The sequence below is a fragment of the Neoarius graeffei genome, chromosome 9 (assembly GCF_027579695.1).
Source record: "Neoarius graeffei isolate fNeoGra1 chromosome 9, fNeoGra1.pri, whole genome shotgun sequence".
NCBI lineage: Eukaryota > Metazoa > Chordata > Actinopteri > Siluriformes > Ariidae > Neoarius > Neoarius graeffei.
In genome coordinates this window covers 68,369,264-68,392,648 of record NC_083577.1, presented here as the reverse complement: position 1 = coordinate 68,392,648, position 23,385 = coordinate 68,369,264, and the positions used below count along the sequence as shown (strand labels likewise).

Genomic DNA, 23,385 nt, shown 5'->3' with positions numbered 1-23,385 from the left:
AAAGACGCGCGCACACTCTTTCGAATGCTGACGTGATCAAGCCGGAAGTTTTGTTTATTTTGATAGCAATCAGGAAAGTTTGAAAAAAGTAGGCAGTAATCGTCATTTAAACTTGTTTTTGTGCAACATTTCATTTGGAAAACAGTTTTCAAAACGGCGGCACTGACACCTGGCTGACGCTTTACGTTTCGAAGTCTCGCACAAGTCTGGTGAAGATCGCGCGGATAAGCGACGCTTGCTGTGGACCAAACGAACTAAATTCAACACGGCTAAAAACCGAATAGGCCGATAAGCATAATATTTAATTGCAATTAGTTGCCGATACGAGTCACGATATAAGGTTACTAAAACCGAAAACGTAATTGAAAATAACACGTTAATTAAGAAATAAAGCAAGTTTAAAAATGACTTCAGCTCGCCTTTAACTCGAATTACTATGTACTTACATTTAGCACTCAGTCACTAAATGAGCAAATGTGGCTTGCCATTTTGTATGAATGTTGTGTCATGACCATGGGCGCCGCCAGAGGGGGAAAGGTTAGAACAATTCTAGGGGCCCAGCACTGCCATGGGGCCCTTTAAGGGGCTGATAATATGCTTTTAATGATTTTAATAAGACTTTTGAAATAACAACAATGCAATATTCCATCTGGTAAAATGAGCTAATTGAACAAGGTTGTCTATTTCTTGAGTTCTTCAACATATTGTCATTTAACCCTCCCCCTTTTGCGAAATGGTACGGTCCAGTTCTGGTCGAAGCGCGATGCGTTAAATCTGTGTGCTGATCAGTGCAACGCTACTTGCTGCTGTGTCGCAGTACAGCAGCCAGCCAGCCAGCAGTGGAGTGCGTACAGTCTATGATCGCTAAATATGAAGAGTGGCTGTCAAAAACGTAAAGAAAGGCAGCTGAAAGCTGAGAGGGACCGGAGAGGCAGGCAACTGGTCACTCAGTTTTTCCCAAAGAAAAGTAGCTAATCGCGCACGTGTGTGTTCAAAATATTAGCGAATGGTAAATGAACAGTATGAACGTGGTTGGATTAGCCTACCAAGAGAACACTTTTACAGTTTGTACAGTGACATTTTTTCCATTTTAATAACTGAACTGACTTGTGTGATAAACAAGATGAAATATTACGGTATGCTGGTGCTAATAACTAGTGCTAATAACCAGTTTCATAACTAATGGGGTGCCCTAAATATGCACAGATTCAGCCTCAGGAGGACCTCCGCCCTACCAAACCACTGAACCCCCCTTTGGAGAAGGAGGTAAGCAGCAATACAACCCATAAATGCTTTAGGATTGAAGTTTTTAATGAGCGAGCGCCATATACAGTTTGCTCGATTAAAGTGTTGCTAATAACGGACACCAGTCAAGTGTTTGACATGGTTACGTGTGTGGAATGTTCACACGTTCTAAACCATTGGTTTCAAATTGAGGAGCTGGAGAAAGCGCAGCACACAGAAAAGAGGGATAGAGTTTTCATCTAGTCCCTGGTAGGTTAATACATAAAATGTAATAAAGTCACAAACTCAAGGTCCATGGGCTATCAAAAAAGTCAAATAATGACAATAGTGCAATTGTGACGAGGGTGGGCAAAGTTGGGGGGCCCAAAATTCTAATCTTTCATGGGGCCCAAAATTTCTGGCGGCGCCCCTGGTCACGACTACTGGAAATTCAACACTGAATGTAACAAAAGTCCTCCTGCACCTCACAATCTACAGTATGCCATAACACCCAGTATGAAAACACTTTCGTAAACAAGATGTTCCTGCAAGAAGTATAAAAACTTCATAGAAAGCTATACACAGAGGATATACAGGTCAGTGACTGCCCGGTGCCCAGCGTGTCAGCTGTATAGTCCTTCCAGGCAGCAAGCGGGGCAAAGACTCACTTCGGTGTTGTTGTTTGGTCACTAGGTGTGAGCTCAGCTCCATGGCAACTCGCACCACCGTACAGATCCAAGACCTGGTTATTTTGGCCTGATGTTGCAGTGCGAATGAGAGACAGGGCTCTGCAAATTCTGTGCAAATTCCACATTCTCTCCAGGCTCGGTCGCCCAGTTCCTGTGTTCTTTTGCCCTCATTGTGAGACGGGCTGCTGACACAGACAGAGAGAAAGCGAGAGAGATGGGTGGAGGTCTGGGATCTCCAGAGGAAGCACAGCGTGCACACAAACACACACTGTGGACAATAAAAGAAAACCCTGGAGACCTAGAGCTCGTAATCAGTAGTGCCGCGACAAGCGTGTTACACTTGTTTGTGGTTAAACAGATGACGAATCCCGTTTAAAAAACAACAACAACAATGCTCTGACTTCACATCCTGTGTAATCTTAGAAACCCCGTTTTCGAAAAAGAAAAAAAAAAAAAAAAAAAAACACAAAGAAGCTACATACACCCTTTGAAATTTATACTTTAAAATGTTAACAAACGTTGCTAGAAGCTGCTGTAGAATTCCAGGTGTAGATCAGAAGTGCTGGGAAAAGATGAGGCTTTAGGAAAGAATGAGGCTGCGATGGCAGCCAGTTTCTGCCTTCACCAAAAATATGCTTCTGTTTCCGTTCATCTTTCAGCAAGCCAGGGAGAGGCTTCCTCCTTTCTTCCTCCAAACACGCACACACAATTTATTTCTATCTGTCCTGCTGTCCATTGACCTTCTTCCTTCCTACCAAACTTATAATTCAACAGAAACAGCTCGTATATTACTTTAATCACTAGATACTTAATTATTTGATTAAATAAAACTATTTAAAAGTTATAAAACATCCTCTTGTCAGAAGATGTAGTCGTCTGTGCTCAGAGCTCATCGGCGTCCTGAATACTGGGTAAACACGCGGCACAGAGGCGGATCTGAGAATGCAGGAAAACCACATTAAAAGCTCACAGTAATTGCTGGTAATAGCTTCTTGAAGAGAAAACACATGTTTACATCTGCTCACCTGTGTGGTCCGGTCCGACAGCAGGGTGAGGAGTACGTGCTTTATAGGAGCACAGGCATTAGATGGACTGCAGTTATTTTACTGACAGTAGTAAGAGCTTCAGAGTTGGATATACTCAGAAGGGACATCGACCAGCATGACGAGAACGTGACCCGTTCGGAGCAGGCCGCATATAATCACACGGGTGTGTAAAGGTGAGAATACACTGCAAGTTTCACACGCATGCTGGAGACACAGTGGCTGAACAGTGAAGGCCCACAGGCTGTTCCCATGAACCGCACTGGGATCAAGAGTCAAAGCGGATGAGGGATTTTGCTAAAAGTAAGCAAGTATGTATGTGGTTGTGAAGTAGGGAGCTCTGTTGGAAGGACGATAAATGTTGCCATTCTGTACTGGACAGTAAAATAATACAGGGAACAGTACACGAAAGCAAAAAACACGAGACACGGTTGTCACTATCCCCCGCCAGGAGCACTTTATGAAGACCTCTTAACACTTACGCCCTTATAAACCCATTGCTTTAATATTGACTTACGATGTCCTAAGTGCTAGGACACCTTCATAAAACGCTACCTAGCTTTGTTCAGCATGCAAAGTTTCATTGATGTAGCTCATATAGTTTCTGAGAAAACTTGTCCAGATTGAGTCCACTTGTACAACCCCGATTCCAAAAAAGTTGGGACAAAGTACAAATTGTAAATAAAAACGGAATGCAATGATAGCGGAAGTTTCAAAATTCCATATTTTATTCAGAATAGAACATAGATGACATATCAAATGTTTAAACTGAGAAAATGTATCATTTAAAGAGAAAAATTAGGTGATTTTAAATTTCATGACAGCAACACATCTCAAAAAAGTTGGGACAAGGCCATGTTTACCACTGTGAGACATCCCCTTTTCTCTTTACAACAGTCTGTAAACGTCTGGGGACTGAGGAGACAAGTTGCTCAAGTTTAGGGATAGGAATGTTAACCCATTCTTGTCTAATGTAGGATTCTAGTTGCTCAACTGTCTTAGGTCTTTTTTGTCGTATCTTCCGTTTTATGATGCGCCAAATGTTTTCTATGGGTGAAAGATCTGGACTGCAGGCTGGCCAGTTCAGTACCCGGACCCTTCTTCTACGCAGCCATGATGCTGTAATTGATGCAGTATGTGGTTTGGCATTGTCATGTTGGAAAATGCAAGGTCTTCCCTGAAAGAGACGTCGTCTGGATGGGAGCATATGTTGCTCTAGAACCTGGATATACCTTTCAGCATTGATGGTGTCTTTCCAGATGTGTAAGCTGCCCATGCCACACGCACTAATGCAACCCCATACCATCAGAGATGCAGGCTTCTGAACTGAGCGCTGATAACAACTTGGGTCGTCCTTCTCCTCTTTAGTCCGAATGACACGGCGTCCCTGATTTCCATAAAGAACTTCAAATTTTGATTCGTCTGACCACAGAACAGTTTTCCACTTTGCCGCAGTCCATTTTAAATGAGCCTTGGCCCAGAGAAGACGTCTGCGCTTCTGGATCGTGTTTAGAGACGGCTTCTTCTTTGAACTATAGAGTTTTAGCTGGCAACGGCGGATGGCACGGTGAATTGTGTTCACAGATAATGTTCTCTGGAAATATTCCTGAGCCCATTTTGTGATTTCCAATACAGAAGCATGCCTGTATGTGATGCAGTGCCGTCTAAGGGCCCGAAGATCACGGGCACCCGGTATGGTTTTCCGGCCTTGACCCTTACGCACAGAGATTCTTCCAGATTCTCTGAATCTTTTGATGATATTATGCACTGTAGATGATGATATGTTCAAACTCTTTGCAATTTTACACTGTCGAACCCCTTTCTGATATTGCTCCACTAATGCCGCTTTTCCACTACAAACGCGGCTGAGTTGGGCTGAGCCGTGCCGTGCTGAGTCGAGCTGAGTGAGGCTATTGGAGTTGCATTTCGACTACAACCGCGCTGAACTGTGCTGGCTGGAAGTGGGTGGACACATTGGGTGGAGTTAGCGAAAGTGGGTGGACGTCACGTGATGTCGTTAAGCAGCGCAAACAGTGACATCAGTGAGCTTTTAAGCGGTAGTCTCACGACCCGAATAGTAAACAATAAACATGGAGTCGTTAGTGTTGCTGGTCTTGGTGCTGTGGCTTGTTGTCACCGACAACGCGAACAGATACTGGCAAGAGCGTATAGATGAGGCGAGGCGCATAAGGCTTCAGAAATTCTCGTAATTCTTCTTCTTCCGGGTTTGCGGTGTTTACAGATCCCAGCGTGCTCGCGGGGCGTGTGTGGGCATGTGAGGACACTCCTCCTCACCAATCAGTGCACAGGGGAGTGTCTGCTCACGCCCCCAGCCTCACTCGGCTCGGTTTGGCTCGCTTCAGCCCCACTCCAAAACCGTGCGAGTTTTAGAGGCTAAGCAGGGCTGAAGCGAGCTGAGTTGTGCTGTTTTTTGGTAGTCGAAACGCGAGCCGTGTCGGGCTGAAGTGAGCTGAAGCGAGCTGAAAAAGGGTAGTGGAAAAGGGCCATATTTGTCGGCGCAGAATTAGGGGGATTGGTGATCCTCTTCCCATCTTTACTTCTGAGAGCTGCTGCCACTCCAAGATGCTCTTTTTATACCCAGTCATGTTAATGACCTATTGCCAATTGACCTAATGAGTTGCAATTTGGTCCTCCAGCTGTTCCTTTTTTGGTACCTTTAACTTTTCCAGCCTCTTATTGCCCCATCCCAACTTTTTTGAGCTGTGTTGCTGTCATGAAATTTCAAATGAGCCAATATTTGGCATGAAATTTCAAAATGTCTCACTTTCGACATATGATATGTTGTCCATGTTCTATTGTGAATACAATATCAGTTTTTGAGACTTGTAAATTATTGCATTCCGTTTTTATTTACAATTTGTACTTTGTACCAACTTTTTTGGAATCGGGGTTGTACAAAGTCTAGTAACGAAAATCAAGGGCCCATCCATCCATTATCTGTAGCCGCTTATCCTGTCCTACAGGGTCGCAGGCAAGCTGGAGTCTATCCCAGCTGACTATGAGCGAGAGGTAGGGTACACCCTGGACAAGTCGCCAGGTTATCGCAGAGACAATCAATCATTCACACCTATGGTCAATTTAGAGCCACCAATCAGCCTAACCTGCATGTCTTCAGACTGCAAACCCACGCAGACACGGGGAGAACATGCAAACCCCACACAGAAAGGCCCTTGCCGGCCGCTGGGCTCGAACCCAGGACCTTCTTGCTGTGAGGTGACAGTGCTAACCACTACACCACCGTGCCGCCAAAATCAAGGGCCATAACTCTGAAAATAATAATTTCTCGTAAATGATTTCCGAACTCAACTTGGATCATGAATAGTAACATGAGCACACAAAGTTTCATTTATGTAGCTTATGCAGTTTCCGAGAACACTTGTCCAGATTGAAACGGACGGACGGATGGACTTCATTCCTATACCCCCCTGCACACTTTGTAGCAGGGGATTAAAAAAAACAAACAAACAAACAAACAAAAAAAAACCTGATGATTTCAAACATCTGCTCACAATACAATTCTGGATGTAATGCATTATTTTTTTAAGTACACTGAAATTTCAATTCTTTAAATGCATTCAAATAATAATAATGCATTAAAAAACCCACACGTAGTGAGTGGCAATTCTGCAAGCGGAAATGCATTGCTGACGACAGAGATCAGGTCAGGGACCGGCCAGACTGGTTCCAGCTGACAGGAAGTCTATGGTCATAAATAACCACTCTTTGCAACTGTGGTGAGCAGAAAAGCTTCTCAGAATGCACAACATTACTGTCAGTCAAGAACAGGAATCGGAAGCTATAGTGGTTAGAGAAACTGTAGAAAAATGGTGCCCGGTCTGATGAATCCTGATTTCTGCTGTGGCATGCAGATGGCAGTGTACAGCTAAAAAAAAAAATCTGCACGTATGTGTCATAGAAATGTTTCCGTCACCTCGTACAATCCATGCTACACAGACTGTGCGCGCGCGTATGTGTGTGTGTGGGGGGGGGGGGGGGGGGGGGATTTAGTATTTGTATGTTCCTAATAAAGTGGCCAGTGAGTACATATGCCCAATATAATGTAATCTGAGATTCAGCCACATAAAAACTAGACTGTAATTGTGCCTGTTGGAAACGAACCAAATGGTTCGAGAAGCAGCTTTGGGACCAAAAGGTCGCTAGTTCGAATCCCTGGACCAGCAGGAATGGCTGAAGTGCCCTTGAGCAAGGCACCTAACCCCTAACTGTTCCCCAGGCAGTATGTTCTATGTTGCCATCTGGGTATATTGTGTGTTGCTCTGGATAAGCGTGTCTGCTAAATACCATTAAAGGAGAACTGAAGTCATTTTTAAACTTGCTTTATTTCATAATTAACGTGTTATTTTCAATTACGTTTTCGGTTTTAGTAACCTTATATCGTGACTCGTATTGGCAACTAATTACAATTAAATATTATACTCATCGGCCTATTCGGTTTTTAGCCGTGTTGAATTTAGTTCATTTGGTCCACGGGAGGCGTCGCTTATCCGCGCGATCTTCACCAGACTTGTGCGAGACTTCGAAACGTGAAGTGTCAACCAGGTGTCAGTGCCGCCATTTTGAAAACTGTTTTCCAAATAAAATATTGCACAAAAACGAGTTTAAATGACGATTACTGCCTACTTTTTTCAAACTTTCCTGATTGCTATCGAAACAAACAAAACTTCCGGCTTGATCACGTCAGCATTCGAAAGAGTGCGCGCGCGTCTTTTGGCAACGTCGGCAGACGTCGGTCACTTTGATTTCCGCTGTACGTTTTACTTCCGTCCTACGATGTCTCGCACAGGTCTCAACGAATCTCGTTTACGCCCGTCGCTTTGACATACGGACTGATATATTACAGAGCATATTTCAAACACTCATAACTTGCTACGGCAGTGACAAAATAGCGATCGAAAATGCATTCCGATATTTAAAGGATAAGGCAACTTTTGTACAGTGTGTGTAATAGGAGAAAAACATATACGTAATCAATTCCGTTAATTATTTCCATTATATATCGAACATGAAAAAATATTTTTAACTTTGAAATCATGAATTGACACAGAGGAGCCGAAGTTGGAGGAGTCAGCCATTTTGAGATTGTGGGCAACTATAAACCAATCAGAATCTTTCGTTAATGCGCCTCCCTCTGATCTGTGACATCACTGGGCCCATGAAAACAGTGTTTACAGACAGATCACTGTGATGACAGTAAGGAGTCCCGGCGGGTGGCTTGTATTCGATTCGTTTATATCCTGACCTTGTCAGCTGTCAGATTTATGTTCATGGACCCGGTAAGCTGGTAAATAATATTTATTTATTTTTTTCTTTACCAAATTCTAACAGAAAACGAGAGCGCCCGAAAGGGAAAACCGAGCCGAGCCGCTTCGCGCATGCGCAGTAGGCTTGGTAGGACAAATCCAAATAGGAGTCATTCAGGATTCAGCCATGTTTTTGCTCCGTGTTTTTACTCGACCAAAGTTATACAGCAATATGAGCTTTAAGTTGCATAAATAAAACCATTTGGTGAAACTTTGAAGAAGCGATTGTACTGGTTTTTTACCTTATTACCATGAAGCACTGAAGAGTTCTTTTCAGTGGTGGGCCGCATGACGTCACGCAGTAGATCAATATGGCGGAACGCATTTTCGCTGAGCTCAGCGCAAGCCCATATTATTAAAAGAAGTTAAAAGATACTGTTATGCGGTCTGTTCTTTCTCGATAAATTCATAGAATTATCATAGAATTATGATAAAAAAAATTTGCCTTCAGTTCTCCTTTAATGTCATTAATGTAATGTAATGAACCACCACGTAAAATTTGTCCGAATAGTTCTGAATTAGAAAATGAACACAAACGCTAACGTGAAATTCTGTTCAAGTGATGAGAGACGAAAGAAAGCTCAGAAAATGTTCCACTAAACTGGCACGCGAGATCGACGATATGATCATGCTTATTTCCCCTTTTTGAATAAATAAATAAATAAATACTTCCGTGAAACTGGTTCCAAAAACTCGTCCTAGTGTAGCGAGAGATGGATGCGGAGCTCACCTGGGTGGCTTTGTCTCTCATGCAGGGAACATAAGGGGTGTGGGTGGCATCCCGGGGCCAGTGGCCTGACAGATAAGGGCCGGTGAGGGCATCCAGGGAGGAAGTCCGGCGGATACTGGCACTGCTGCTGCTGCTTCCCACTGGACCAGCCAGTGAAACTCTGCACCTTTCTGTGATAGACAAAGATGGCAGAAGATAGATGGAGAAGAGCGGGGCCGATTTGGTGGGTGAAACATACAACAAGGACAAACAAGTGGGGGAGGAAGAAAAGGAACAGATGGAAAATAGAAGAAGAGAAGAACAAGTATTAGGAGCTTAACATGCGAAACGAGGCCAGTTCATTAATGGTGTGTGATCGGTATTGTTTGCTTGGTCGGCGTACACTACTGCAAGAGTGAGAGATTGTGTGTTTGGGCAAGCACTCCGTGTGTGTGTGTGTTTCAAACAGAAGCTGGCAGCAGTTGAAATAGGTGGCGAAGTTTGCCGGTGATAATCAGTAAAGCTGGGCAGATTGAGAACGGCATTAACATAGTAGCCAGCAGGTCTTTTAATGGAGGCAAAGCTGATTAAGTTCTGATTGGCTGAGGCAGGCTGGCTTCGAGGAAACAGCCCTCGTGTCTTGACCTACATTCACCGAGCCTCCACAAGTACTTGCCCACTATACTCTCTCCCTCCCTCTCTCTCCCTCACTCATTCTTTCCACCGCACAATCAACAGGCTCCCTCTCACTCGCACACAAAATCTCCCACTATCCCTCTCTTTCTCGCCTCTTTTAAAGGCCATTCTTTCATGTAAATCTGCTCTATTGAATACACTCGAGAAGGGCGAGGCGTACAGTACGGACGAAGCCGCAGCACCTGTCGTTTTTGTGCTGCTCTGAAGAGCTGGAGCCGGTGCAGGAAATCCAGCATATGGGCTTTTCAGCGCTGCTTTAAAAGCACAACTGCTCGCTCCTGACACAAAACTTTTACTACACACACACTACCTCGCTCCCTCACCGTGTCTCTGTGTGCGTCACATATTCACCACTACTCCCAGGAAAACAAAATCAGACGGGAATCGTTAAAGCTGTTTGCAACCATTACTCTCAGGAGCGCATGCACACCCAGTCGCACTCGACCCCGAAAAAACAAGCAGCTCAGCACTTTTTTTCACTTCTGGCAGGGACCCTGACTTCACTTGGAGGTGACATCAGATACTGAACTCATCAAAAATGCAAAAAAGCAGAAGTGGATGGTTTTTTGCTCTGTATTTTGAAACGGAGAGCTGCGAAAATAGCAGAAATGCTTTCAGGAGGAGGAACCTGGGAGAAATTTCAGAGGAAGTCATGCATCGCTAAGCATGACTGTGTGCATGTGAGAGGACATGAGCTGTAATGGGTCAAGCTGCAGACTTGGCTGTTTACATTTGTTAAACGTGCTCACATGGGAACAAATATGCCTGCAAGGACTTTGGCGTGCTTCGGTACACAAACAGGTGTGATAATGTATGGGTGTCTGTATGTGAATACTATCCTCCGTATGAAGTCCATAATAAACACAGCCAGCAAAGCGATTCCTAAAGGCTCGCTTCATTACCCACAAAATCACTCTTCCCGTGTACCCCTCACTCGCGAGTGCACGAAGATAAAAAGAGTGCCGAATGACCGGGCTGTTGTGTCGAGACACAGGTTGGATGTAAAGGACGTTGTGCGTGTGAGGTGGAGATGCTTTTCTGGGCACTAAAACTCGCTTATCAGCACTGCTCATGCTGTGTCTATCACACACTCCACCTGCTACACTCTGTTCAATCATTTACGGACAAGGGCAAACCAACAGCTCTGCACCCACAGGCTAAACTTTATATGGAATTTATACCGAATAGACAAAACAAAATGTGACAGCAGCACAATTAACTTCGCTCTATTACTCTACAAATCTACAAGTCTATAAAGAGCCTTTTTCCCCCCCTTCTTTCAGTAAATGCATGCTTAAAGGGCTAGTCCAGAGTATTTCAACCTAATCTCTATCTACTGCATCTGTAGCATACACTCGCCATCCACTTTATTAGGAACACCTGTACATTCATGCAGTTACCTAAATTAAGCCTATCATACAACCCCGATTCCAAAAAAGTTGGGACAAAGTACAAATTGTAAATAAAAACGGAATGCAATAGCCTAATTTACAAACCTCAAAAACTGATATTGTATTCACAATAGAACATAGACAACATATCAAATGTCGAAAGTGAGACATTTTGAAATTTCATGCCAAATATTGGCTCATTTGAAATTTCATGACACATCTCAAAAAAGTTGGGACGGGAGCAATAAGAGGCTGGAAAAGTTAAAGGTACAAAAAAAAAAGGAACAGCTGGAGGACCAAACTGGAACTCATTAGGTCAATTGGCAGTAGGTCATTAACATGACTGGGTATAAAAAGAGCATCTTGGAGTGGCAGCGGCTCTCAGAAGTAAAGATGGGAAGAGGATCACCAATCCCCCTAATTCTGCGCCAACAAATAGTGGAGCAATATCAGAAAGGAGTTCGACAGTGTAAAATTGCAAAGAGTTTGAACATATCATCATCTACAGTGCATAATATCATCAAAAGATTCAGAGAATCTGGAAGAATCTCTGTGCGTAAGGGTCAAGGCCGGAAAACCATACTGGGTGCCCATGATCTTCGGGCCCTTAGACGGCACTGCATCACATACAGGCATGCTTCTGTATTGGAAATCACAAAATGGGCTCAGGAATATTTCCAGAGAACATTATCTGTGAACACAATTCACCATGCCATCTGCCGTTGCCAGCTAAAACTCTATAGTTCAAAGAAGAAGCCGTATCTAAACATGATCCAGAAGTGCAGACGTCTTCTCTGGGCCAAGGCTCATTTAAAATGGACTGTGGCAAAGTGGAAAACTGTTCTGTGGTCAGACGAATCAAAATTTGAAGTTCTTTATGGAAATCAGGGACGCCGTGTCATTCGGACTAAAGAGGAGAAGGACGACCCAAGTTGTTATCAGCACTCAGTTCAGAAGCCTGCATCTCTGATGGTATGGGGTTGCATTAGTGCGTGTGGCATGGGCAGCTTACACATTTGGAAAGACACCATCAATGCTGAAAGGCATATCCAGGTTCTAGAGCAACATATGCTCCCATCCAGACGACGTCTCTTTCAGGGAAGACCTTGCATTTTCCAACATGACAATGCCAAACCGCATACTGCATCAATTACAGCATCATGGCTGCGTAGAAGAAGGGTCCGGGTACTGAACTGGCCAGCCTGCAGTCCAGATCTTTCACCCATAGAAAACATTTGGCGCATCATAAAACGGAAGATACGACAAAAAAGACCTAAGACAGTTGAGCAACTAGAATCCTACATTAGACAAGAATGGGTTAACATTCCTATCCCTAAACTTGAGCAACTTGTCTCCTCAGTCCCCAGACGTTTACAGACTGTTGTAAAGAGAAAAGGGGATGTCTCACAGTGGTAAACATGGCCTTGTCCCAACTTTTTTGAGATGTGTTGTTGTCATGAAATTCAAAATCACCTAAGTTTTCTCTTTAAATGATACATTTTCTCAGTTTAAACATTTGATATGTCATCTATGTTCTATTCTGAATAAAATATGGAATTCTGAAACTTCCACATCATTGCATTCCGTTTTTATTTACAATTTGTACTTTGTCCCAACTTTTTTGGAATCGGGGTTGTATGACAACAATGCAAAAAAAAAAATCAAAATCATCCACACGCAGCTCAAGAGCATTAAATGCACAAGTGTTCCTAATAAATTGGTCAGCGAGTGTACTTGCGATTACCAACAGATGAGAATTTCAACAGGTTTCCCAGGGTTCCAACTCTGCTCTCTCAGCACATCGGGCCAATACGCGAAGTTTCCTTTCTGCTATGCCCACAATATTGCTGCTACGCTAATAAAAAAGACTTGTCAATCTTCAAAACGTGGTCTTTGGTTTAATTTTCTCTTGCTATCACTATGCGGCAGTGACGGCGCGCCGCTATGCGAATGTTCTACTTTTGGACATGCTCCGCTCCCCGTCCACGTAAGCGCCCAGTGCAGAGCTGCCCGAGTAGTTCCGTGTGGAGACGGTCACTGATCATGCTAGTCCGCTTTACGGGTACCTCCTTCTTTATGTTGTGTTCGCGGTAAAGCGCCATCCGTGTTAAGAGGCGCTTACATGCCAAGCTTGGACCTAGAGTTAGACCTGGATCGTCATGTCTTGTAATAGAACGGCTGAAGCTGAAAAAGCCGATGCTTGGTGAACATCAGCTGGTTGTTTTATTCTTATTCCATAAATGTGCCACTAATGTAGTTGAATATTAATTATAATAAGTGTTAAATGAAAAAACAATCACAGCAACTTTTGGCAAAAAAGAGCGTCTTTCAGGGAGGCCTGCAAGTGACGGGAAACGTACTAGAATGCATCTCTGAGTATGCAGAACCCGTGAGCTTTCAGGGGCTTAAGGCAGCTCCTGAACCGCCAGCCGTTACGACTGGTGCCGCTACACTGATATTTTGGTCTAGTTAGAACCCTGGTTTCCCTATCCGAAGAATAGGACAGAAAAACACGGTGACGCAAAACTCACTTAAAATGGCCGTCTACGGGCAGTTACTGAATGGATAGAGTCAAAATATGAAACTATGTGAATTCAAACCTACAACCATAACACTTAAATGCTGTAGAACCCATGCCAGCCATGAGAGAAAGTCTTCCCAAATACTTTTCTTGTATATTTAACTTTCGATTACTGGTGCAATTCCGGCTACCGATGCTTGTCAGAAAGCGTCATCATCCATCCATCTCATTATCTCTAGCCGCTTTATCCTGTTCTACAGGGTCGCAGGCAAGCTGGAGCCTATCCCAGCTGACTGCGGGCGAAAGGCGGGGTACACCCTGGACAAGTCGCCAGGTCATCACAGCGCTGACACATAGACACAGACAACCATTCACACTCACATTCACACCTACGGTCAATTTAGAGTCACCAGTTAACCTAACCTGCATGTCTTTGGCCTGTGAAACCCACGCAGACATGGAGAGAACATGCAAACTCCACGAAGAAAGGCCCTTGCCGGCTGCGAACCCAGGACCTTCTTGCTGTGAGACGACAGTGCTAACCACTACACCACCGTACCACCTTCAGCGTCATCACATCCTTCACAATCAGTCCTCCACAGCTACTCTGGGAACACACAACCACTAAATCTTCCCCCTGCATGAGCCGTCCTCTCTCTGAAATCGACACGTCATAGAGGAGCTCCGGCCCATGCGAGCGGAGCCCCATACGCTTAAGGGGTGTTCACACGGCAACTTTTACTCCGGTGTAGCACCGGGGCTGCCCCGGTAGAGCGTTCACACGGTACGAAGTTATACCGGTGTAGCCCCTGAAAGCTGCTTAAACCGGTGCAAATCTAACCCTGCTCGGGAGGCGGTTTAAGAAATTTACTCGGGAGTAAATGCTAGTTTGCGGGGCAGCACCGATATAAAATGGGACGTCTGAACGCTACAGTGGTAGACTTGCTACGCGTCAGGAGAGTTGATTACATACGGGCATCACATAATTTGCATCCTGGTATTTTGCGCTTCCAAAATGGCGAATATCCACAACAACAGAACTGCGTGTCTTCATCCACATTGTTTTCCCGGCGCTTGGTGACGCCATGACAACCGGGAAAAGGAAGTACATTTTTCACGCATGTGCATATTTCATTTCCGCATTATTACTATCGTATAGCACAGTCGCAAAAACTGCCGTGTGAACGCAAGTGGGGCTGCACCGGTGCTAACACGCTTCTCTCTAGTAAGCAGGTTTGTGACGTGTGAACGCTCCACAAAATTTACACCGGTGTAAGATATATCGCAACAAAATACATCGGTGCAGCATCGATGCAAATATGTGCCGTGTGAACACCCCTATAGCGTGTGGATACATAAAGAAGCCCATCGAGTTGTTTTCTGATGGTTTCGGTCCTGTGCGTGTGTGCCCGCCACTACAGGCAACCTAGTCACGGCAGGAAAATCTCCGTGCACGACGCGCGTCATGCCTGAATTTTTGTGGTTTTTTGGCGATTCTCGATATAAAACAAAAGAGGCTGGCTACGCTATAAGAAAATTCTACAAAACTAGTGCTGTCAAAAATGTCGCGTTATTAACGCGTTAACTTGACTCAATTTTAACGGCGATAATTTTTTTATCGCGAGATTAACGCTCTGTGACATGATGTAGGTTTTTCATAAGCTTTTGAAACTGCCAGGAACTTGGAACAGAGACTTTGCTTAGAAAAACGATAGCAGCTAGACTGTAATGCCACGCCCCGCACAGCCAGAGTCCTCTGCCCTCCCCCGAAGAGCCATGGTGCTCGGCTTAGGTTTCGTTTTCCCATCGGCAGCTCCAGCCCGACTTTGCAGTGGCTGTGACAAGACGTGTTATGCTCTACAATAAAAAAAAAAAAAAAAAAAACATTGGTACAACCAGTGTTCGAACTATGCCGATATTTTCGGGGGGGTCCTTTTTTTCCCTTGGGGGTGTGTGTGTGCTTGCGCTTGTCTCAGAGCACGGCTCTCCATCGCGCGCTCACTTCGGATATGCAAATGCTTCCCGTTACACACGATTGCTATGTCAATAAACATCATTTTGCCAATATTTTAGAGACCCCCCAACATTTCCCAAATCATGTTTTCAAGGGATCGCATGTCTGTTTCACGGGATCTCGGATCCCCCGAGTACCCCCGTAGTTCGAACGGTGAGCAAGCCCATTCACTTTTTTATGCTGATAAGAGAATTACAATGGTTTTTCATGTGACAAAAATGTGCGATTAAATTGCGAGTTAACTATGACAGTCGCGACATTAATCACGATTAAATATTTTAATCGCTTGACAGCACTATACAAAACAGAAACAGATGGGAGCGCCGCTTTCCGGCAGCGCCTAAATCTATATATTACACATGAAAAGCTTCGAGAAAAACGTTCTCCAAAAATAAAAAAAGTTACACGTTGTGACCTTTCTAAGCACAGTGAAACTTATTCAAAATCGTCTTTGCGGTAATCACGCAAAACAATACAGATGCAGATTGTGTTGGAAGAAAAAAAAAAAAAAAATCCAGACTATTCCTTTAACATGCACATCTCGTCTCTGTGAATGCACAAAGCTCACTAATCAAAGCTGACACATCTTTCCGGTATTATGGCTCGGTTCAAGATAGCACACCTCTCTAGATACTTGTGCAGCACAGTGCAAACAGTAAAACACCTCACCGCTATCAGAAGAATGCGAGAGCCTGTTTGGGCTGGAAAAGTAAAATGAATCTCTAACCAGACTCAACACATTCTGTGCTGGTGAACAAACAATCCGGAGGAGGAGATGAACGTTAGCGAGCGAGCAGGATTGATATGGGTGTTCGTGGGCGCAGTGGCGGCTCGATTCTCAACCGGGCTCTTTTGTAAGGCATCTGGAGTGATCTCGCTGTGGCCTGCCCTTACAGGCCCTGTGTGCTTTGCTTCATCAAACCACTGCTTTCGGAGAGCGCTGCAGAAACAAGACTTTGGGGCCTGAGCATGTTTGTTTGGAGTTGCATCACAGAGAGGAACGGTTTTAGTGGGAACGTGGGAGTTTATACGCACTGCTGCAAACTGCCTGATTAACGGCCTGGATGAATGTTTGCAATTATTGCTAACTTTGCGGGATATGTTCACCGAAAACAGATTTCGTGCTTGGAAGCCCTGAAGCAGGCCTATTCCTCCCTCGCTCTGGTCCAACTTGTTTGTCTTCAAACCCTGTCTTCATCCTTCACGCCCTTGCGCGCGCTCTCTCTCTCTCTCTCGCTCATTTTCAAAGGGTCTTGGGTAAGCCTGTTGATCTGGAAAATCATCAGACTTCACATAAACAAGAGCAGACTGTTCAGATGAACACAATGGGATAGGTGAGACGAGGGGAAGACTAGAAGCTCGAGACTGTAATACTGTATGCAGCGCCCGTGCACCGTGCTTCTTTTCTGAACACAGTCATTTTGCTAAAATGGAGAGAAACAGGATAAAAGAGAGCGAGATTCTTCTTTGTTTCTACACTGCACTGCTCCTGCAGCTAAAACCACCTCATGATCGGCCGGGTCTGCTTACATTTCAGACCCCAAATTACCCGAATCACCCAACACTGGCATTAAAACAATCCTCTGCATGCAGGACTGCAGTTTCATGTTTACCATATCAGCTCGCACACGTCGATTCCTTACTGGTTCTCCATGCCGACTTTTAGTTTCTTAAACTAGTAGGGAAAAAAAAAAAAAACACGTAGCTGCTGCCTCAAAAGTGATGAGCGCCAATATACGGGCGACATCGCCGACGCTAAACGGCGCGTGGCGGTTTTGAGAAAGGGATCGCTAGGAGACGATCTCCACGGCCTTGCCTGTAAGCAAAACCGTTAGACGTGTAATAAACCTCCACATGGCTACCGTGTGCACAACACTGCTCCTTTAGCCGTCACAAACGCACTGAGGCCTCTGCCATATTTCCATGTAGCAAAGCTGGCCAAGTGCCCTTGCTACAGTTTTACAAAAATAAGCCGCCTGGCTGAGAAAAACCGCGCCAGATAAGCATTAAGCACCATTTGAAGAGAAAATATGGTGCTGTGGAGCTCAAAGTTAGTGGGTTCATGCTGTTGGCGGCTCTGTTTCTGGAGCTCCACCAGCACCCCTCCCCCTCCGCAGGATGAGAGAGCAGATGGGGGTTTCAGAGCCTAATCGGGTTTTACCCAGCAGCCCAGGGAAAGCGGAATATCTGCGAGATGGGGCACGGTGGCAGGGGAGAGGGGGAGGACTGATAATCTGCAGTGTCTCAGAGGTAGAGGCGAGGATTTGTGGAGCATCTTCACGCTGAATGGATGCAAATGACAATGACGGTGTCGGTTAAACCGATGCCGTGATGGACATGTTAATGCCCCCAGTTCTCTGGCATGATAATAAAAGGGGCCCAACTGCTCGTAATGTAGGCCAGTAACGAGCTCAGGATGAACATCACGCACGAAACCATTATCCCAGTCGTTCTCAATTCGTCCCTCAGGGACTCCAAGATCGTGCATGTTTTTGCTCCCAGCACACCTGAGGCAGGAAAGAAAGGCTGTCGAACAACAACTATCCCAAGTAGGAAGACTGGAGAACTCCAGATGGGAGGGTTTGAAACCCAGCAGGAGATCAGGTTCGGTGAAAACAATCCAAGATGGCCGACATCTAACGTTAGAAGCTATGTTTGAAGGAGTCCATTTCATCCTACTTGGTTTGTTAGGCACCAATCGGTGGAGTAGCATGACGCCAGGTTTCCGTAAGAGTGGATCAGAGGTGATATTTCAATCCAAATCTCCAAAGTGAAAAAACATAACCAAGCATCACAGGCTGCGACAGTTACCGATGAGGCTTTCTAACGATGTTCATTACCCTGTCCGTCTTTATATGATCGTACGGCTGTCGCGTCCCTCCCTAGCAGTGGCTTGTATTTTCTCGTATTCTTCAACGACCCGTGAAAAGTGACAGTACTGAACAATAAGAAGCAAAGTCCCTCGGTCAGCTTAAAGGGGTGCCAAATATAATATATACAGTTGCTGATGTGACAAAGTAACATATTCTTAAGTACTCTATCAAATTTATATACTAGAAAACAACGAAATATCTTGGTAATTGTAAATATAATACTTTACACGCTAAACCGCACAAGAGTCGCTATTTTTAAAAGACCGTGACGTCAGCACTACCCACTGCACTAGCGGAACTCTCTGAAATAGAGGAGATAAGCGTGTAATCATGGCGTCGGGCGCATCAAGTGAAAGCGACAGCTCTGTCGAATCATACGAAGAGATCCCGCAAGACGCACTGCAAGCAGGCTATGGCTTAGAAGGGTACCAGTTTGAACCTAGGAGAGGTACTCTCGACTCCGGTGATGAAATAAGAGAAGAAAGCTTGGATGACGGCGAGGATGAGACCGATGCTGACCATGGGCATGGCGAGCGTGGGGCAGAGCGTCTGCGTGCAGGTGACACGGCGTGGTGCTCGTGCGGAAAATGTAACGTGGAGTTGCTCACGAGTCCAGCAGAATTTATTTGCTGCAATGAGATAGGCGCCACCCGTGGACTTGCGAAATCGTCGCAAGAGGCAGAAACAGGTATTTCACACGTGCTATTCCCAACCTCAATGAGCCAACACAACTGGGCACATACATACGTCATGAGTGTTACGCAGAGAAAATGAACGTGCATTCTGATTTGGATAAAATTAATATCATGGCGGGCTGTTCAAACTGCGGAAATAGTTTGCTCGAGCTGCTTTCAAAACACTACAACTTTCCAACCTTGGAACAAAAAACTTTTGTAAGTCTTGAATAAGGTTCGTTAATGTGTGTTTTACTGTTATATTTACTCTATATATTGCCCTCTGTTCCCCTTTAAAACACATTTTGAAGAATTTGTGAAAACAAGATCAACCGTGAACGACCGCTCACTTTCGTACACCCCCGCTCTCGCTGATATCAGAACGCAAGCAATCGAAGGAATAGGCCACTTGTTAGGAATGCTGACTTCAACAAATAATGAACCCTGAAACAAGGAAGTAAAGAGCAGTGTGTCTCCCCAGGGATTTCAAATCACATCCTGGGAAACTGTCATTTTGAAATAGCGTCAAAATCCACACTATATGTTTCATAAACGCGTTCAGTGGGTAAACAGGAAGTCGATGTGTGACGGACCTGAAAACGGTACACACGGTATAGAACCCCCAAGCTGAAGTTTGGTACCAAGTGGCTATGGTTTGTGGTTGCTGAGAAAAATGGTGTTTCGGATGGACGGAGATACGGACGGACAGAGGAAAACCAGTATATCCCCCCTCCCCTCCCCTCCCCTCCTTCGGAGCGGGAGTATAACTACTAGCATTACTATTACAGAGTGTCCCAGTCACTGGCTATGAAGACAAATCTAGATCTTTTAGCAAAGTAGAGAAAATGTCTCGCTGATTTCAGACACCCACGTTTCACAACTTCTGTCTGCATGGTCCTGCCTTCATTACAAGTAAAAAACAAACTCTTTTAGGTCATCAGGCTATTGAATTGCTCGACAAAATCGCTTAACTAATCAATCGGTCTTTTCGTCTCCCATACAGGGTTAAAGTAAAAGTAAGGAGGCTAACAACTGTAATGAGGGATGATTTGTAAGAAGGTGGTAGCGGCGTTATTTTTCCACATATACGCTATAGAACAGATAAATTCCTTGCTTCACATATCCCAACTTGTTAGGAAGTCGGGGTCAGAGCACGGGGTCAGAGCACAGGGTCAGCCCTGATACAGCACCTGTGGAGCAGACAGGCTTAAGGGCCTTGCTCAAGGGCCCAACAGAGACAGCTTGGCCGTGCTTGAACTCAAACCCCTGAGTAACCCAGAGCCTTAAAGTGCATATCCTGGATCAAATTCGTTTGGTTTTTTTATATATGAAAGAATGTCCCTTTACACACTCATCCAGAAGGGTAATTTTGCACAAGGCCATCTGTCTACAGCAGAAAAAAATAAAATAACAAAACACGTCTGGAAAAATCCCAAGAGAGTCTGGATCCAGATTTGTGACGTCACGTGCGGAAGCGCCAGCAGGCTACACGGGTTCAGTGCACAGCCTGTGTAGACCAAGTTTAGCAGCTAGCGATTTTGCATTGAAATATGGAATTGTCACCTGAGCGCAATGTGGGAAACGATGAGTCCTAATCCCATCAAGATTGGTGTTGCTACACCCTCGTACGATACATCTGTTAACCATTTTAATAATTACGTTATAACGTTGAAGAAACTTGCAGAAAACCATCAGGTCGTTTTCTCATAAACAAACCAGCGCTGACGTAGGATTCAGAAGGAGGCGTCCCGCACGCGACGTCACGAAAATCAATGTTTGCCGGGAAATCCAAACGCCAAGTTTTTTCAGAGGCGGACCAATTCACCTCAAATGGCTCGATTTTAACTGAATTGTTCTGGTATTGCGCACGGTAAAAAAAAAACTGCAGAGAATGCAGAATGTTACAGATATTTGACCAAAGTTTAATATAAAATAGGAGAATTGCATTGATCTTGCTCCTGAATTTACCCGTGATATGCACTTTAACTGCTGAGCCACAAGCGTCTGTACAGTAATTGTAAAATAATGTATTGTTATGGACGGCACGGTGGTGTAGTGGTTAGCGCTGTCGCCTCACAGCAAGAAGGTCCGGGTTCGAGCCCCGTGGCCGGTGAGGGCCTTTCTGTGCGGGGTTTGCATGTTCTCCCCGTGTCCGCGTGGGTTTCCTCCGGGTGCTCCGGTTTCCCCCACAGTCCAAAGACATGCAGGTTAGGTTAACTGGTGACTCTAAATTGACCGTAGGTGTGAATGTGAGTGTGAATGGTTGTCTGTGTCTATGTGTCAGCCCTGTGATGACCTGGCGACTTGTCCAGGGTGTACCCCGCCTTTCGCCCGTAGTCAGCTGGGATAGGCTCCAGCTCGCCTGCGACCCTGTAGAACAGGATAAAGCGGCTAGAGATAATGAGATGAGATGTATTGTTATCATGTAGTGGTCAGCACTGTCGCCTCACAGCAAGAAGGTCCAGGGTTCGGGCCGGCGATGGCCTTTCTGTGTAGAGTCTGGATGGGCTTCCTCTACAGTCCAAAGACATACGGTCAGGTTAACTAGTGGCTCTAAATTGACCGTAGGTGTGAATGTGAGTGTGAAGGCCTCTGCATGCTCTTCCGACAAGGCTTTCGCAGACAGCTTTTCGCAGGCAGTTGTAATTTATCATTGAGCGGAGAGTAATAGGTTGTGCACTGCCACAACGCAAGGGGGCGCGAAGTCGCGAAATCGCTAGGAGTAGTTGGTGGGTGTGGTTAGTGGAATGTTTATCCTCCGGTTACTTATAATGACTAGAACTGGAGTCGTATAGATGTACGTACTTCCTCACTTCCTCGATCAACCGCTCTTCGTGCTGCTCCATCTTTGCTCGTGTTTTTAAAAATGGCGGTCGTGAAAACAAACCAAACCGGGAAAGCAGGGAAGCGGAAGTGCGTGTACAGCGGATACAGAGTGGACCAATCAGAGCCCTCTTGTCTGCGAGGCTTCTGCGGTGGTCACAATTTTTGGGAGGTGCGCGCAGAGCGTCTGCGAAGGTGGGCGGGCTACGCAGACGCTATCTGCGACGCTGTCTGCGAGGACTGGGTTGTTAGCATAAATTGGCCTTGAATGGTTGTGTGTGTCTCTGTATCAGCATCAGCCCTGGCGACTTGTCCAGAGTGTACCCCGCCTCTCGTCAGCTGGGATAGGCTCTAGCTTGCCCGCGACCCTGTAGAACAGGATAACCGGCTACAGATGGTTATGTACAGTATACATAAAAGAAAAGAAAAACACGCCACTCACTCATACGTTGAATGAGTAGGTAAACGGGTTACCTTTGTGCACAGGTGAGCTCGGGCTTATCCTCTCAGGTGACAGTCTGTCATTTTCAGGTGAGCCGTGCTGCGAAGATGCCAGGGCTTTGCCCCTGTGCCCACAAGAGGGGGAAGATGTTGAAGGATGTGAGGCGGCTGTGAGCACCAAAGTGTCCGTCAGTGAGCTGAGCAGCACGGATGAGGATGAGGATGAGGAGGATGAGGATAAGTGAGAGCCAGCAGACAGGGAGGAAGGCACGCTGGGATGAGCCAGTGATGCCACACTGACCTGTGTGTGAGGAGACACAGGAGAACTGCTTCTGAGGGCCAAGGAAGAAGAAGAAGAGGGACATGTAGGAGATGAGGACGGACTCAAAGCGGCGCAGGAGGAAGAGGAAGATGAGGAAGCAGAGCGAGAAGGGGCGCACAGACGACTTCCGGCTGCGTCGCATCCGCTGCATTTAATGTTTGCATTATTTCCTCCTCCTCCTCCGTTGGACAGCGCCATCCTGGCCGCTAGGGGGAGCTGTGGCTGTGCTTTGAGCTGGAACGGCACGGTGGCTTTCATAGGCAGCAGGCGGCTCAGTAAACTCACCCCGGCGCTCAGACCCGAGGTTCCGCTCGAACTTCCGCCGCTCACCGAGCTGCAGTTGGACGTCGGCGAGCCGTTTTTCCGAACTCTTTGGGACATGACGCTCACAAACTTCCGAAAAAAAACCCAAAAAACAACCCTAAAACTCAACACCAGGTGTGTTTGAGGTCGTAGACACTCTTCTATCCTTCTCGTATCACTCCATATAGGTGCTTTGTTTCTTCTTTCGCTCGGTTCCGGAGAGCTCTTCGGCTCGGCTCGGTTCGGTTCGCGTCCTGAGGTAAACTCCACTCACACAGCAGCAGCGCGAGCCACGCACAGTCAACTCCTGCCAAAGCTCC

At 45.6% G+C, this 23,385-nt stretch overlaps 1 protein-coding gene across 1 annotated transcript in view; it reads right to left on the bottom strand.

Annotated features, from left to right (window-relative positions):
- fam117bb (family with sequence similarity 117 member Bb) overlaps positions 1-23,385 on the bottom strand; it is a 102,141-nt gene extending 78,756 nt beyond the window's left edge. The window contains exons 1-2 of the mRNA XM_060930150.1: positions 22,474-23,385; positions 9,029-9,198 (exon numbers count right to left, since the gene is read on the bottom strand). Of these exons, the coding sequence (XP_060786133.1) occupies positions 9,029-9,198; positions 22,474-23,143 (840 nt within the window). The 5' untranslated portion in view covers positions 23,144-23,385. The remainder of the gene's footprint in view (positions 1-9,028; positions 9,199-22,473) is intronic.